This window comes from Hemiscyllium ocellatum, chromosome 4 (genome assembly GCF_020745735.1).
Source record: "Hemiscyllium ocellatum isolate sHemOce1 chromosome 4, sHemOce1.pat.X.cur, whole genome shotgun sequence".
In the NCBI taxonomy this organism is placed as follows: Eukaryota; Metazoa; Chordata; class Chondrichthyes; order Orectolobiformes; family Hemiscylliidae; genus Hemiscyllium; species Hemiscyllium ocellatum.
Genome location: NC_083404.1, coordinates 123,037,914 through 123,056,724, shown reverse-complemented (window position 1 = coordinate 123,056,724; position 18,811 = coordinate 123,037,914). Strand labels below are relative to the sequence as shown.

The window sequence follows — 18,811 nt, the reverse complement described above, 5'->3', positions numbered from 1 at the left end:
CTCATTGAATAGCATAACAGGCTTGAGGAACTGAATGGCCCACTCCTGTTTCTATGTTCCTATGTACCTGCTGCATGTGCCACCTGCTCCATGCACTTCAATTAAATGACAGTTTCACAGAGTAGAAGGGAAGTTGTCCTCCGTTGATTCAAGAATATCTGTTATCCCTTAGGGGACTCCTGGTGCAGTCAGTCACGAGCAACATATACTATCGGTCAGGGTTAGGGGCTCCATCTCACTATTGTCTGGCCATAGACGTGTGTGTGTGTGTGTGTGTGTGTGTGTGTGTGTGTGTGTGTGTGTGTGTGTGTGTGTGTGTGTGTGTGTGTGTACCGTGAGGGGGCCTCCTTAAGATGGGAAGTCCACCTTTAAGGAGATTGAGCAGGAAGAACCACGCCTTCAGCATGACATATGCGCTGCCTGATGCAACTGTACTACCTAACAGAATTCAATTGATACCTGGTTCCATTAGGTGAATTTTGGTGTAGTGATCACTCATTGACTTTAAAAAACTTTTCTCTCCACATCCGAACAGTTTGTTTGTATTCTGGGAAAGAGATGCAGCTTGTGTTTGTTTGATTTCTGTTCATTTTTTTTTGTAAATAATTTGAAGGTTTTCCTGCATTTAATGATAAAGTGCTAGGCTACTGTGGGTATTGGTGAAGGACTAGTGTTGATTTTGAGAGGTTTGCAAGATGGGATGTTGTTATGGACTGTTGAATCTTGTGGGTTGGTACTTAAACAGAGATTTGGGAGGGAGGTGCAGTTATATGTGCTGTATACTTTGCATTGAGAAGTGCAGATTTATAGCTGTTGAGCCACTGTGCTGACAGTGAAGGGCAACTCTGTACACCCAATACTTCTCTGGACACGTGGCTAGGGTTCAAAGATGATATTGGTGCCATGGATGATGGTGTATTCCTGGATATCCCGGCAGTTCCTTCATCTATGGTGAGTGATAGAATCCAGCCAGCATTGGACAAGGTGGGGTACCATAGGGTCGGTATATATAGTAAAGGAGGTGGGTTTGGGATAATTACATAAGTGGGCGGCACAGTGGTTAGCACAGAGACTCTGGTTCAATTCCCGCCTCACGCAACTGTCAGTGTGGAGTTTGCACGTTCTCCCCGTGTCTGTGTGGGTTTGCTCCGGTTTCCTCCCACAGCCCAAAAATGTGCAGGTTAGGTGAATGGGCAATTTAACATGGCCAATACTGTTAGGTGAAGGGATAAATGTAGGGAAATGGGTCTGGGTGGATTGCTCTTTGGAGGGTTGGTGTGGACTTGTTGGGCCGAAGGGCCTGTTTCCACACTGTAAGTAATCAAGTCTAATTGTTGATTGTAAATTAGAGAATTCATAAATTCTTAGTGGGCGGCACAGTGGCACAGTGGTTAGCACTGCTGCCTCACAGCGCCAGAGACCCGGATTCAATTCCTGCCTCAGGTGACTCTCTGTGTGGAGTTTGCACATTCTCCCCATGTCTGCGTGGGTTTCCTCCGGATGCTCTGATTTCATTCCACAATCCAAAGAAAAATGTGCAGGTTAGATGAATTGGCCATGCTAAATTGCCCGTAGTGTTAGGTGTGGGGGAATGGGTCTGGGTGGGTTGCGCTTTGGCGGGTCGGTGTGGACTTATTGGGCCGAAGGGCCTGTTTCCACACTGTAAGTAATCTAATAAATAAACTCCTTTTGCCTCATGGCAGAGGTTCTCCTTTAAGGTTATTCAGTCTATCTCGTCCATATTGGTCCCCTGCTCAGTGGCAATTTCCAAGTGTGAATTTCTTATCTCACCATTCTAGGATATTGCTTATAAGTAGTGATAGATTTGATAAACCCCAAACATCTTACTTATTCTGGGTGTGTTAGAAATTTCATAATCTAAAACAAGAAACTGCAGAGACACTCAGCAGGTCTGACAGCATTTGTGGAGAGAATGCAGAGTTAACATTTTGGGTCCAGTAACCTTTTTTCAGAATTTAAAGCTTGTATTATTTTGTTGGTATTTTTTATAATCTGTGGTCTCTTTCTCAGTCTCACAATGCAAGTGAAGTCATGTCATCAGGTGGACTTTGATCATAAAGTTCACCAATTTGCAGCAAACTTAGCATTGGTTCCCAGTCCACCACCTGGAACTCTCCATTTGGTAAAGTAGCATTTATCATCAAGTTATTTTTGTTGAAAGAAGTGGACTGAGTTCTGTAAACTTCAAATGCTGAAATAGAAATTAATATGTTGACGTAGTATTCCTTTCTTATATTACTGGAGAAAGGGAAGATGACATTTACCAAGCTTTGGTGAAAATAAATTTTGTAACAATCAAAGGTTTTTAACACTAACAAATTAACTCTGACTCTAACTTTCTTGCTTTTCTGTCATTCTTGCAATATGTAATATGAACCAAAGGAATGAATTTAAAGAGTTAAATTATAGAGAAAGTTTGCAGGAACCTGATTTATGTTTAGTGTTTATAAAATTGAGGTCAGCCTAAATTTAAAGTGCCTTAAGTGACCGCGGGAATTGGTTGGAGAGGGGAAGGATACGGTGAAACTATTTTATCAACTAGGAAAATTGCAGAACATTTTTAAACTTCCAGTTCAGCCCCTCAGAAGCGTCATAGTAAAGGGATAGTGGAGTTCTGGAACTCTTTCTGGTAAATCTATCAGTTGAAATTTGTCTTTCTATGATTGTATTCTTAGGAATGTCCATCACATAGTCCCAAATGCTGTCTTTACACTGAGAACTCTGTCAATCACACTTGCAGGGAATACATTCATGCTGAGCAAGTTATTTTTCTCATTCATATTTGCTGTTTTAGCAAAAACATTTAGAAACCTGTGCTCTGTGGTTCCTAATCCCTTATGAACTGTGTTTAGATCTTTTGAAAAATTGACCTATTCCACTCTCTAAGGAAAACAGTCCTAACTCCTTCAATCTGTCCTTAAAGCCCATTCCAGAACAAGAAGCGTCATTCTCATAAACTGCTTCTGTACTGTCTCTTCTTTGTGTTACATCCTTCTAAAGTGTGTCTGCCAGAACAGTACACTGTTATCGAGCCGAAGTCCAATTTATGCAATGGTCTTATTATAGGCTCCTCATAATTTCCCTACTGTTGTACTCTATACCACTATTAATGAAGTCTGGAATACTCTATACTTTTTTCACTGTTCTTTCTAGCTATCCTGTCATCTTTAATGACTTATGCACATGTACACCCAGGTCCCAATGCTCCTGCACACCCTTTTTGTACTGACTCTCCATGTTCTTTGTATCAAAATGTATCATCTCTCACTTCTCTGCATTGAACTTCGTCTGTCATGCATCAGCCACTCCATCAACTTGTCAATACTGCATTGAAGTTCCACACTGTCGTCCTTATATTTGCAATGCTGCCAAGTCTAATATCATCTGTAAGCTTTGGAATTGTCCCTTGCACACCAGGATCGAGAGAACTTATATCTGTCAGGAGTAAAAAAGGGATCCAATATTGTACTCTACTACAAACCACCCTCCAGCCTGAAAAATACCCATGAAACATTACTATGTTTCTTATTCCTTAGACAAATTTGTATCCACTTTGTTATTGTCCCTTTTTTTTCATTAGCTATGACTTTTCTCACAAGTCTATTCTGTGGCAGTATATTGACTACTTTTTGCAAATCCATATACACCACATTTTGGCAATATCATCAACCCTCGTCAAAAACCTCTAGCAAGTTGGGTAGGCACAGTTTTCCCATGACAAATCTTTGCTGGCTGTTCTAAATTTCCTCTTTAATTCAATCCTTAATAATTGTCTCTAGAAGTTTGCCTTCCACCTTTTGTGATTGCTTTTTACAAGAGAATGTAGTTGTGATATTTTCAAGTTCAGGAATTTTTCGCGTGATTCAAAATAACTTCTTCGCGATTCTCCAAATTATCCAATTGCATTTGCAGATGACACAAAGATAGGTGGAAAGGCAAGTTGAGAGTAATACAGAGAAATATTGAAAGGTTAAGTAAGTGGGCAAAAATGTTGTTCATTGGAGTATAATATGGGAAAATGTGAAGTTGTTCATTTTGGAAGTGAAAACAAAAGAATGGAATATTGTTCATTCTTACTTTATTTGAACAGAAATTATAGGAATCTGCAACACAAACAACTTGGGAGAGATTTGTGCACAAAACACAAAGCTAGCACACAGTTGCAGCAGGTAATCAGGAAGTCAATGGCATGTTGACCCTTTATTTCAGGAGAGTTGGAGTATAAGAGTAGGGAAGTCTTACTATAACTGTATAAAATGCTGGTGAGACCATATCTGGAAAACCAGGAGCAGTTTTGGTCCCCATATTGGAAGAAAGATTTTATTTCATTGGAGCAGTTTTATAAGCACAAGTTATACAGATTGGGACTCTAACCACTGGAGTTTACAAGTATGAGGTGATCTCATTGAAACATACAGAATTTTTAATGGGCTTGACAGAGGAAAGGCAGAGAGGATGTTTTCCCTTGATGAGCGAATCTAGGACCAGAGAGCATCTTTTTAGGATAATGGGGCACCATTTTAAAACTCAGCTGGAGAAGAACGTCTTCTCTCTGAGAGTTGAGAATCTTTGGGTTCCATGTCATAGAGTTGTGGGAGCAGAGCCCTTGAGTATATTGAAGGCAGAGGTAGATAGATTCTTGACCTATGGTTACAGGGAAACATAAGAAAGTGGATGTGAGGGACGTTGGATCAGCTGTGATCATATTGAATAGCAGAGCAGGCTTGAAGTGCCAAATAGCCTATTTCTAATCTTGTTTTTTTGTTCTTATTTATTTCTAAGTATTAGCTTCAAATTTATTGTAAGAAAACAATTTTAATATGTTTTTCAGGTATTTAATTTGAAACCTCTGCAGATTGTGTTGCCTTCAAAGGAGGATCCAAAATACCCTACAGTAGATTTGGACCTTCACATTCCTTTTCTCTGCTTCAAACCTGAGTGTATCCTTAAGGTAATTACTGCCCCATATTTGGAGTAACACTTGTCATCTGTTGTGGCATGTTTGCTTTCATGTTGTCAATCACTGACTATGCAATTTCTAAGTATAGCCTTACTCTTTGATTCCATCTTAACAATTTCTTTTTGACATAGTGACTAGAAAAGAACTTTCCCCAAGTCACTGCTTCTAATTCTCAAATTCTAAGCTACCTAAGCTTTGGTCTTCCATTTGCCAGAGTGAGTCATAATTTGCTTCAAGGATGAAACCTAAACACCTTTGTGTAGTAGGTTACTGAAAAGCTAACAATGTAGAAATGAGCAACATTGGCATTGCAAACTTGCTAGGGAAATGGGAAACTATCTGGACCATGAGGGAATAGGACAAGGAAAATAGACACCTGGGAACATGGTTTAATTACTTCCCTTTTTTAAAAATGGTTTGACATATTTCACTACATTGAACTACCTAACTTATTAAAGCTGTGCTGAATAATTCATTTAGTTTGCCAAATATCAGTTTGGTTTGATATTGCCCGTACGTTTTGATATCCACAGCATCAGAAGCACATAGATGGTTACTTGGCCTTGCATGTCTGTGGTGGCTGTCACAAAGGAGCATTTCACCAAATACAATTCTCATGCCTGCTTCCCATAGCCCTGCATATTTCCCATCTTAGGAGGATGGGTGGTAGGTGGTGACAGTGTTTGTGTTACTTGCTAGTAATTCGGAGTTTTAGGTTCATGTTCTGGGGAGATGGATTTGAATACTACCATAGCAGAAAGAAAATTTGCCATCCTTCTGTACTCTGACCCATGTATGACTTAACTGATGGCCATGTGTTTGACTCTTAACTGCCCTCTGAACATTTTTTTGCATGTTTGCAAACTAGTGAACTGCTGAAAAAGTTAGAGAAAGAAAATAATCCAGATAGACCACATGACTAGAGAGTGGAAACAGCCCTGTCATAGAATCATAGCGATGTATAGAATGGAAACAGACCCTTCGGTCCAACCTGTCCATGCTGCCCAGATATCCCAACCTAATCTGGTCCCACCTGCCAGAACCCGGCCCATATTCCTCCAACCCTTGCTATTCATAAACCCATCCAAATGCCTTTTAAATGTTGCAATTGTACCATCCTCCTCCACTTCCTCTGGCAGCTCATTCCATACATGTACCACACTTTGTGTGAAAAAGTTGCCCCTTAGGTCCTTTTTTATATCTTTCCTCTCTCATTCTAAATCTGCACCCTCTAGTTCTGGACTCCCCCACCCCAGGGGAAAGACTTTGTCTCTTTATCCTATCCATGCTCCTCATAATTTTGTAAACCTCTATAAGGTCACCCTTCAGCCTCTGACGCTCCAGGGAAAACAGCTTATTCAGCTTCTCCTTTATAGCTCAAGTCCTCCAACCCTGGCAACCTCTTTGTAAATCTTTTCTGAACTCTTTCAAGTTTCACAATATCTTTCCAAAGGAAAGAGACCAGAATTGCACACAATATTCCAACAGTAGCCTATCTAATGTCCTGTACAGCCGCAACGTGACCTCCCAACTCCTGCACTCAATACTCTGACCAATAAAAGAAAGCATACCAAACGCCTTCTGCACTATCCTATCTACCTGCGACTCCACTTTCAAGGAGCTATGAACCTGCACTCCAAGGTCTCTTTGTTTAGCAACACTCCCTAGGACCTTATCATTAAGTGTATAAGTCCTGCTAAGATTTGTTTTCCCAAAATGCAACACCTCGCATTTATCTGAATTAAACTCCATCTGCCACTTCTCAGCTCATTGGCGCATCTGGTCAAGATCCTGTTGTAATCTGCGGTAACCTTCTTCGCTGTCCACTACACCTCCAATTTTGATGTCATCTGCAAAGTTACTAACTGTACCTCTTCTGCTCGCATTCAAATCATTTATGTAAATGACAAAAAGTAGAGGACCCAGTACCGATCCTTGTGATACTCCACTGGTCACAGACCTCCAGTCTGAAAAACAACCCTTAACAACCATCCTCTATCTTCTACCTTTGAGCCAGTTCTTTATCCAAATGGCTAGTTCTCCCTTTGTTCCGTGAGATCTAACCTTGCTGACTAGTCTCCCATGGGGAATTTTGTTGAATGCCTTACTGAAGTCCATATAGATCACATCTACTGCTCTGCCTTCATCAATCCTCTTTGTTACTTCCTCAGAAAACTCAATCAAATTTGTGAGACATGATTTCCCATGCACAAAGTCATGTTGACTATCCCTAATCAGTCCTTGCCTTTCCAAATACATGTGCATCCTAATCCTCAGGATTCCCTCCAACAACTTGCCCACCGCTGACGTTAGGTTCACTGGTCTATAGTTCCCTGGCTTCTCCTTACTACCCTTCTTAAATAGTGGCACCACATTAGCCAACCTCCAGTCTTCAGGCACCTCACCTGTGACTATAAATCATACAATGCTACAAAATCATCCTTATTAATTATCAGGGCTTGTACTAAAATTGGGATTGCTGTCCCATAGACTAGTTTTAAAAAAAACAGCCTAATACATTCATTTTCATGGAATCATGTCCAAGAAACAACCGGTACCATTCCTGTCACAGTCGAGATGGTGTAACAATAGTATATGTGACGATGCTGCTCATTTAACAAGTCAATATTGTCTTGGTCTTTTTCCCATGGGGGTCGTAAGACAAAAGTTCCGATATGTCTGGGTTTATCTACTTGAAGCTTTTAGTTTTTTAAAAAAAATACTCTTACAATGAAAGGGGAGTGGCCAGTTCTCTCAGCTCAGCTTTCCTCTGGTTTGTTTTGGTTTTAGCAATCTGGCTGTTTTGCAGTTGCTCGTTAATTTTTGAGGCTGCTGGTCAAAGACATAGTTCCATTCTGACCCTCTCTGTTAAGCTTCTCCTGTAAGAATCTGTGTTTGATTTTTTACCTTTTTTGCAAAGGGGGACTTTATGGGGATATTGCAACGATTGGAACAACATCATTAAGTTGCGATGGAGTCGTTTGGATTTTCAGAGAAAGTTATGTTATTCTGTATTCTGATCTCTTTTTGTCCGTGTCAAAATAAATTTTGTTTTGTTTGAACTGAGTGGTTGGGCCAGCTGCATCATTCCTAGAATATCCACTATACACCTGCTTAAAACAACTAGAAAAGTCAGGATGTGGGCTACCTTTTGGAAATGTTTTGTGGGGGTCTGGTCAGGTCCATAATATATACAGTTGGGAGCCATCAACATTGATTCCAGATCACAAGCTGGGTGTGTCATGAATGACTTGGTTGCTGAATTGGGCCAGTAGCAGCTGGTGAAAGAACCACTCGGGAAAATAGGTACTCATCCACACCAATTGCATGATGGCTTTGTGGTTAGCACTACAGCCTCGCAGCACTAGGGACCTGGCTTTGATTCCGGTCTTGGGAAGCTGTCTGTCTGTATGGACTTTGCATGTTCTCCCTGTGTCTACGTGGGTTTCCGCTGAATGCTCCGTTTTCCTCCTATGCTCCAATAATGTGCAGGCTAGGTGGATTAGCCATGGTCAATGCAGGGTTATAGGGATAGAATAGAGGCTGGGTCTGGGTGGAATGCACTTCGGAGTGTCAATCCACACCATAGGGATTCTGTGATTCTTCAATTAATCCATTCGTATTAGTTCTTCAGGATTGCGTCCTAGTCCAGACATCTTCAGCTGCTTCATCAAAGGCATTCCCTATGTCAAAAGGTCAGAAGTGGAGACATTTGATGACCAGTTGCTCAGCATTCAGTACAATTCTGACTCCTTAGGTACTGAAGTAGTCTGTGTCCATAAGCAGCAAGATCAGGACAACATCCAGCCTTGGGCTGACAGGTGACAAGTAACATTTCTGCCTCAAGTGCTAGGTAATAGCAGGAGGTTTCATGACCACATTTGACAGTATCATAATGCTGCTTGGGGTCTGGAGTCAATTTGAGGTCTTCAAAGGCAACTTCCTCCTCACTATATACCGTAGTGCCATCACCTTTGAGTCAGTCTTGTTGTTGGGCTTGGACATACCCAGTGATGGTAATAGCTGGAACATGTCTGTATTCCCATATCTGCTCCCAGGAGGACCAGTTCCACCACAGAACACACCAGATGGCCTCGTTCTTTAGAGACCGCAATTTCCCTTCCCACATGGTTAAAGATGCCCTCCACATCCCGCACCTCCGCCCTCAGACCCCACCCCTCCAACCATAACAAGGACAGATCCCCCCCCCGATGCTCACCTTCCACCCTACCAACCTTCGCATAAACCAAATCATCCGACGACATTTCTGCCACCTCCAAACGGATCCCACCTCCAGGGATATATTTCCCTCCCCACCCTTTCCGGCTTCCACCTTCCGCAAAGACCGTTCCCTCCATGACTACCTGGTCAGGTCCATGCTCCCCAACAACCCACCATCCCGTCATGTCACCTTCCCCTGCCACTGCAGGAATTGCAAAACCTGCGCCCACACCTCCTCCCTCCCCTCCATCCAAGGCCCCAAAGGAGCTTCCCATGTCCATCAAAGTTTTATCTGCACATCCACCAATATCATTTATTGTATCCGTTGCTCCCGATGCGATTTCCTCTACATTGGGGAGACTGGACGCCTCCTAGCAGAGCGCTTTAGGGAACATCTCTGGGACACCTGCACCAATCAATAACACCGCCCTGTGGCCCAACATTTCAACTCCCCCTCCCACTCTGCTGAGGACATGGAGGTCCTGGGCCTCCTTCACCGCCGCTCTCTCACCACCAGACGCCTGGAGGAAGAATGCCTCCTCTTCCTCCTCGGAACACTTCAACCCCAGGGCATCAATGTGGATTTCACCAGCTTCCTCATTTCCCCTTCCCCCACCTCACCCCAGTTCCAAACTTCCAGCTCAGCACTGTCCCTATGACTTGTCCTACCTGCCTATCTTCCTTTCCACCAATCCACTCCACCCTCCTCTCTGACACACCACTTTCATCCTCACCCCCATTCACCCATTATAACTCTATGCTACTTTCTCCGCACCCCCACTCTCCTCTCATTTATCTCTCCACCCTGCAGGCACTCTGCCTTTATTCCTGATGAAGGGCTTTTGCCCGAAATGTCGATTTTCCTGCTCCTCGGATGCTGCCTGAATTGCTGTGCTTTTCCAGCACCACTCTAATCCAGACTCTGATTTCCAGCATCTGCAGCCCTTATTTTTACCTAGTATATCTATGTCAGGCTGTTACTTAACTCGCTTGTGGGCCAGTTGCTAACTAAACAAGGAGGACTTGGAGAGTTTATGGCACAAAGTATGCTGTTGTAATTTCTGATGCTTTGATCGATGCCAGTGGTCTACCTGGTTTCATTCCTTCTTTCAGACTTTGTAACAGTTTGTTACAACTGTCTGGCTTGTTACACCATTTCAGAAAGCAGTTTAGAGATAATCACATTGCTCCAGAATTCAAAAAGACAACTCACCATCTTCTCCAGGATATCTGCATTAAATGCTGCCCTAGCCACTGGTTCCCACATCCCACAAATGAATAAAAATCAAAACACCATTTCCTCTCGAATACCTTGCACCACACTCCTAGCCGGTGTATTCTAAAACCTAAGCACTTGTTGCATTCTCTTTTTCTCAATCCTCCCATAAATGGAAACAGTTTCTTGTCATCTACTCTGTTTAGGTGCCTTATGGTCGTTTTAAAAAGTTCTTTCATGGATATGAACAGACTAGCATTTGTTGCCCATGAGATCAGTTAACAGGCAACATTGTGGTTTTGGAGGCATGTATGTGGGCCTGATTAGGGGAGGATAGCAGATTGCTTCCCTTGAGAGATATTCATAAAAGAGAGATATTTTATGGCAATTGATGATTTTCTGGTCATCATCTGACACTAACTTTCAGAATGTATTGATTAACTGAATTTAAATTCTATAGTTGGCATGATGGTATTTGTATGCATGTTCTCCAGGACAGTGTCCTGGGTCTTTTGGATTATTAACGTTGACACATTACTATACAATAACTACCAACATGCCATTGTTTTCCTACACAGTTTTTAAAACTTTGATCAAATCTCCTCGTATTTTCTTCTACAAGATAAGTCTCCATTTCTGCAACGAATCTAGTTAACAGAGTTTCCTTAAGAACTTGAGAGATTTTTTCTGTGCTCTCTCTCATGCTTTCACACCCTGAAGTGTGATATCAGAACTGAACTCCGTATGACAACTGAGGCTGAACCAATGTTTTACCTAAGTTTAATATAACTTTTTTAAATTTTGTGATGCACACCCCAATTAGTACAGCAAAGGATGCTCTAGTCAATTATTTACCTATCTCTCGATTTGTCACCTCCAATGATTTATGCACATGTTTCTTTATACCTGTGCTGTTGTTAGAATTGTACCGTTTATTTGGTATTGTGTTTCTGCATGCTACCAAAACAATTCACTTCTCACTTTATTTTGTGTTCAAATTACTAATGTAAGTAGGCCAGGCATGTACCAGCTGGGAATATATTAGGAATAGCTCATGGATCTACTCAGACATTTTCATTGCTAAATTTTTTTTTGGAGGAAACTTTGAGCCATCATTGAATTAAAAAAAAATGAAATACTCTCACAGTATGTGGAAGTGGCTGGTTAGGCCAGCATTTATCATTCCACATAGATACCCTTGAGAAGGTGTAGTGAACTGTTTTCTTGAACGTATGTAGTTCATTTGGAGTAAGTACACCCTTAATGTTATTAGGAGCAAGTTCCAGGATTTTGACCCGGCAATGCTGCATGAAAGGCAATATGTTTCCAAGTTAGGATGTTAAGTGGTTTTGAGAGGAATTTGTAGGTGGTGGTGTTCCCATCTATCTGTTGCCCTTGTCTTTTTGATTGTAGTGGCTGTGACTTTGAAGCCACATGGAAAGTGCAGTTGATGGAGTTGAAGTCTTTTTTTTCTTTTCTGCATTTTTGAGTGTTGGCTGCATTGTCTGCTTGAACTGTACCTCATTGATCATAATTTATGGAATGCAGTGTTCCTGATTTTAGTGAAAAATAATAGTAATGTTGAACGGTGTGCAGATGTGAATTGATTTTAAGGATAAGTGAAATGTTGAAAGAGAATAAATGCCAAATATTAATGATTACTTTCTTTCTTTTTACCTCAGATCCTGACATGTTTTTTAATTGAACAGAGGATAGTCCTTCTGTCAGCTGATTGGGCTTTGCTGACACTTGTTGCAGAATGTTTTATTCTGTATCTTCATCCACTTCAGTGGCAACATACCTATGTGCCTATCCTGTCCAAAGGCATGATGGATTTTCTAATGGCACCAACAGCTTTTTTGATGGGCTGCCATATTGATTACTTTAATAACATTAACTCTGTAAGTATTGTGTTATATGTCTGTGTACATATATTTATAGATATTATCCCAGCCAATGGTATTACTGGGCGGGTCAGATTTTTGAGTGGAATCTGTTTTGATAAATGTAAGTTGTTTATTTTGTTTACTGTGGAGTTCAGTCACTGAACGTATTCATGTGGTATCTGATGAACATTTAACAAAAAAACTGAAAGTTTATTACACAGGAAAAGTACAATCTATATCACCTGATACAAGAACAATTGGAAAAACATTATTACAAACATCAAAAAAAAATTCATTCTATTCCCAGAATTGGAGACACTCACCACAATGCCCTTATCTTTAAACTAAGACTTCTTCCTTTGGCATAACTGTAATTTGTTTCCTTTCAGCATTCACTCCATACTATATTCTTTTGTAAATGTCTCTCGAAAACTCTTTAAATAAATTGCTGACTTAGCATCCTTATTATTTCACACTAGACTTCCCCAAATTACGTTTTAAAGGTTTTATAAGATGTCTTCTTCTTTGACACTTCCAGACTTCTAGAGCATTCTTTGTGCTAATCTTGATATCTTACATGACTTCTCCTTAGCTTTTGCCAGACTTCGATAGAGCAGCTAATAATGCTTCTGCTGTAAGAACTTACTGTCTGTATTAACTTGCTCTGGCCCTCTCTTTCTTTCTTTTCTTTTCTTTTTTTCTTTTCGTTCTTTCGTTCTTTCGTTCTTTCGTTCTTTCGTTCTTTCGTTCTTTCGTTCTTTCGTTCTTTCTTTAGATTATAAAACCCAAGTCTGCAAACACTTCCACAATTATCTCCCAGGCAGATTGCAGATTATTTAATGAAACACTCATAACTTCTTGTAAATGTTTGTAAAGATAATCAGAGGATTAGGTAGGGTGGACAGGGAGACAGGGTAGACACGAGGAGATACAACTTTAAAGTGAGGGGAGATAGGTATAAGACAGATGTCAGAGGTAGTTTCTTTACTCAGAGAGTAGTAAGGGTATGGAATGCTTTGCCTGCAATGGTAGTAGATTCGCCAAGTTTAAGTGCATTTAAGTCGTCATTGGACAGGCATATGGATGAACATGGAATAGAGTAGGTGGGATGTGCTTCAGATTAGTATGACAGGGTGGCGCAACATCGAAGGCTGAAGAACCTGAACTGCGCTGTAATGTTCTATGCTGCTTTGAACTCTGTTCAAAATTACTTTCTGATATTCTAAAAATATATATCAGACTTTCACAGAACTAAAGACTAAAATCCATTTTTTCCACTGTAGAAACTAAGTTCCTAAATAAAAATAATATATTATTATGTATTCATTACATATACCTTAAAGTGTAAGGATAGTAGAATTTTAAAATATATATCTTTCCTCCTCTTTTTTCCTGATATCCATGAAAATGGGAAACGTTTTGTAGTTGAGATTAATAACAAGTAAAATATTACTTGTGTCTTGGCCCCAGGAAGATTCATTGCCTCACTTGCTGCATCTACCAGAAGTTTTCTTTGATACCATTCCTGGTTCTTCAAGGTGACCAGCAAATAGAAATTTTTCTCTCTTGCATTGACCCTATATGCAGCATTGATCTTTTGCAATACTAACAGCATTACAATCAAATGACTTTTAAATTTGAAAAAAATGCATTACGCTTACCTACAGCTCCAACAACACTTGAGAAGTTTACTATTTATTCACCTGCTGGACATGGGCATCATTGTCTGGTCTAGCATTTATTGCCCATCCCTAGCTGCCCTTGAGAAGGTGGTAGTAAGCTGCCTTCTCAAACTGCTGAAGGCTATGTACTTTCAGTAGATCCTCAATGCCATGAGGGAGGACATTCCAGGATTTCGTCCCAATGACACTGAAGGAATTACAGAATTGTTCCAAGTCAGGGTGTGAGTGGCTTGAAGGAGAATTTGCAGATGGTGGTGTTCCCATGTATTTCATGCCCTTGTCCTTCAAGATTGCAGAAATCATGATTTTGGAAGGTGCTGTTTAAAGTTCTTCGAATTTCTGCAGTGCATCTTATAGATGGAACACACTTCTACTACTGCACATTGGTGGTAGAGGGAATGGATCTGGTGTCAATTTAGTGGTCTGCTTTGACCTGGATGGTGTCAGGTTTCTTGTAGTCAGCAGCATTCATCCAGGCAAATGGGTGCATTCTACCATACTCCTGACCTGTATCTTTGTCGATGGTGACTTGACACCATTTTGGACAAAGCATACTTGATTGTTTTGTTTGTTTATGGATGTATGCCATTCACGCCCTCCACCACAGGTACAAGCAAACACCTGTGTGCACCATCTAGAAGATATGCTGCAGAAATTCATCAAGGCTCCTTAGACAGGAGCTGAGGAACTTAACCCGGTTGATTTTGGAGATGTATGTTGCCTATTTCTAATTGCTTTTGAACTGGTTGACTTACTGTTTGTCCAGTGCTCTAGCATCTGGAGTATTGTGTGCAATACAAGTCATTGTACTTGCAGAAAGATGTTAATATGTTGGAAGCAGTTCAGAGAGGGTTAACTAGGTTAGAATCTGGAATAAGTGGTTGGCCTTCTGAGGAATTGCTAGACAGACTCTGTTTGAACCATCTGAGGTTTAGAAGAGTCCGAGAGTAGTTAATTAAAACAGAAAAGATCCTGGGCAGACTTGACCAGGTGGTTGTGGAAAAGATATTTTTTCTTGTGGGAGAATCTAGAACTCAGGGTCATAGTTTAAAATAAAGAATCATCCATTTAAGATAGAGATGAAGAAATTTTTTTTAATCAGAGTGTTATGAGATTTTTCCTTTCCACAAAAGGCAATGGATGCAGACTCTTTAAATATTTTTAAGGCAGAGCTGTTAGTTTCCTGATTACCAAAAGGATAAATATTACCGAGAATATACAGGAATGTAGAGTTTAGGTTAAAAACAGGTCAGCTATATCTAATTTAATGGTGGAGCAGGCTTGAAGCATTGAGGGGCCTACTCCTATTCCTTGCTCGTATGGCAATACCTTCCAAAACTATGACCATTACCATTTAGAATGACAAGAGCAACAGTTAAATTGGACAAAATAACTATATAGCAGAACCCAACACCTGCAAATTTCCCTCCAAGCCACTCACATCCTAACTTAGTAATAATTGCTGTTCTTCAGTGTCATTGGGTGAAAATCCTGGCACTTATTTCCTGACAACGTTGTTGGTGTCCCTTGGCCAAAGGGACTGTGATGGATTCAGAAGGTTACCTTTTCAAGGGCAGCGAGGGATGTACAGTATATGCTGGCCCACGTAGAAGAGCCACCATTCAATGAATGAACTATAAAAAGCTATAGCTGGTCTTGTTATGAGAAGCAAAGAAATTGAGTATGTGCTGCTCATTTAGCTGACAAAACCTGAAGAAATGTAACTAAATTTAAACAACTTGAAAAATAATTTGGAAGTCTTGATCATTTGGGTATATTGTGAGTCTCCACCAGAGAGATCCCTCAAAACAATCCAAGTTTCCATCGATTGAAAGTTAAGATTGCTGGATATTGTTGTGAATGAGGTAAATCAAACTTCTATTTTTCTTGCATTCTATGCACAAGCAGAAGTGTTTCCTTTTTCTCTTTTGTATCAGGCCATGCTTCCCTCATATTCTGCGTGGAGTTTGCACATTCTCCCTGTGTTTGCGTGGATTTTCTGCCACAGTCCAGAAATGTGCAAATTAGATGAATTAGCCATGCTAAATTGCCAGTGATGTCCAGGGACATGCAAGTGGGTGGATTAGTCATCGAGATGTACAACACGAAACAGACCTTTAGTTCCAACTCGTCCATGCCGACTAGATATCCTAACCTAATCTAGTCCCACATGCCAGCACCTGCCCCATATCCCTCTAAACCTTTGCTATTTATATACCCATCCAGATCCTGTTTTAAATGCTGCAATTGTACTAGCATTCACCATTTCCTCTGGCAGCTCATTCCATACACGTACCACCCTCTGTGTGAAATAGTTGTCCCTTGGGTCTCTTTTAAATTTTTCCCTTCTCACCCTAAACCTATGCCCTCTAGTTCTGGACTCTTCCACCCCCAGGGAAAATACTTTGTCTATTTATCTTATCCATGCCCCTCATGATTTTGTAAACCTCTATAGGGTCACCCCTCAGCCTCTGACGCTTCAGGGAAAACAGCCCCATCATATTCAACTTCTCCCAAAGCTCAAATCCTCCAACCCTGGCAACATCCTTGTAACCCTGGCATTTCCCAGATTTACAGGTATAGGATGGGATTGGGCCCGAATGGGATGATCTTTGAAGGTTGTTGTGGACTTGAAGGGCTGAAAAGCCTGTTTCTACACTGTAGGGAGTATTTGAAATGCAGGCACATAGAACTAGTTTAGTTAGGGGAAACTTGGTCAGCATAGACAAGTTGAACTGAAGGGTCAATTTCTATGTTGTATATGCATATACAACATATACAATTTCTATGCATATGCCTACAAGAGTCCAGTTTGTAAAGTGACCATCATTAAACTATCATGAGGTTAAATCAGAAATATAGTTTATTCATGCTTTCAAATCTGGGGAATAATTGTTGTAACGTAGACATAGAGTCATACAAGGAAGAAAAAGAAGTGGAAATGGGTTACAATAAAGAATAACTTAAATGAAATTTTTAAAGTAAAAAATGTGGACGGTTAATTCCTGTAGAAACTCCAATTCAGGCATGTTGAGCTAACCAAGATTTGGAGAGTGGTTTTCAGCTAACCAAGGCATCATTCATTTTGAAGTTAATTAATGTAACATTGATGTGTAGAGACTTGGTCCACTTTTAAGTCTAATTCGAGATTTCTTTCTGAACTAGTTTTGAAGCAGCTTACTTAGACTTAAGACAAGCTGGGCTACCGACCTTAGTCTGTTGATGGTCTTGTAGATTCAAATCACTTGGACAGTCAAAGAAGTCTGGTTGTAACCAGCTGGTTGAATTCATAGCAGACTGAAGCAAGGGTATCCAGAACTTAAGATTAATCAAAACTCTTGGCCTATGAAATGTTTGTGTCAGAGTTTCTGGATCAGCCAGTGTCTATGTCCTGGTCAAAACCATTGTTTATTGTGAGACCTGGATAGTCAGCCATTAGCACTTTGCAGGTATAATGAATTTTGATAGCTGTCCTTATTTACCAGACTCTGCTGGTAAGTCATGTCATGGGTTATTGTTTTACGTTTGCTGACTGCAAGACCCACACAATACAAGATTGAGGAGGTTGGTGTCTGAGTTTTAGCCTGGTAACTTTCAAGAATTGTAGTTGGCTTATATGGTGTGATCAATGGTAAGCACTTTTTAGTCCAGCAAAGTCCATTTTAAAACATAAACAAGAAATTAGATTTTAAACCAATTTATAATCTCCTCATGTCCTTTATTGACCTGACCATATGACAAGAAAGAAAGTAGTTAGTTTGTCATTCTTCTGATATGAAAATGGCCATTTCCTGGATCTAAGAGTTCAGTATTTTAATTTTTAAAAAATTTCGGAACAATAAATAGAACAATATAAACTACCTCATTCCAAAAGATTTTAAAGAAAATTGCATTGAATTGAAACAATTTAAACCATATGTATAAAGTCTAAAATTTACTTTATTTGCTCTTAATTGTATAGGAAATTGAAGGCTTAATATTGGTGAACATCGATGAAGGAACTATTAAATCATCAGACTTGTCAGATATCAAAATAGATATGCCTGAAATTCCTTTAGAAGCAGCAGAATGTTTTTTACAAAGGTAAATATAATAGAAAGACTGTCTTGTTATTTTTGAAATAAGAAAAGAACATCTTAAACCTTCAGCCATCCTTGTTATTTACTACATGTTTTGGAAAAACAAACCTGACACTGATAGTAAGTATCTTTTATACAGCTGTTTATTCATTGAAGTATAGTTTGTATAAAAGCTGGAACCTTGGAATTGTGTACAGATGGAGCTTTGGCTGGCAACAAATCACAGAATGATTTGTCGACTAGTGAAAAGTTATCAATAACCAATCTTCAGCCATATGATCGTTTTTTTATTCTCTTGGGCATGAGCATGGCTGCCTGCCAATATGTATTGTCTGACCCTAGTTGCCCTTGAGAAGGTTGTGGTGAGCCACTAGAGTCCATGTGCTGAAGTTAGACCAACAATGTTGTCAAGGAGGAAATTCCAGGATTATACTCTGCAACAGTGAGGGAATAGAGATATATTTTCAAGCCAGGATGGTGAGTGGCTTGGATTGGAATTCGCAGGTGGTGTGATCCCTTGTTCTTCCAGTTTGAAGTTGTTGCGTGCTTGGAAAGGGCTGTCTAAGGATCTTTGACAAATTTCTGCAGTGTATCTTGTAGGTAATACACATTGAAGCTACTGAGCATTGGTTGTGGAGGAGGTGTAGATGTGGGGCCACTTAAGTGGGTTGCTTTGGCCTGGATAGTGTCAGGCTTCTCTGAATGCCGTGGGAACTACACTAATCCAGGCAAGTGGTGAGCATTCA

At 40.4% G+C, this 18,811-nt stretch overlaps 1 protein-coding gene across 2 annotated transcripts in view; it reads left to right on the top strand.

The window, feature by feature from the left end:
- The window catches only part of dennd3a (DENN/MADD domain containing 3a), a 109,651-nt gene that overhangs the window by 32,647 nt on the left and 58,193 nt on the right, over window positions 1-18,811 (top strand). For both annotated transcript variants that reach the window (XM_060823811.1, XM_060823809.1), the window contains exons 6-9: window positions 2,032-2,143; window positions 4,853-4,972; window positions 12,101-12,319; window positions 17,948-18,069. In XM_060823811.1, coding sequence (XP_060679794.1) covers window positions 2,032-2,143; window positions 4,853-4,972; window positions 12,101-12,319; window positions 17,948-18,069 — 573 coding nt within the window. The remainder of the gene's footprint in view (window positions 1-2,031; window positions 2,144-4,852; window positions 4,973-12,100; window positions 12,320-17,947; window positions 18,070-18,811) is intronic.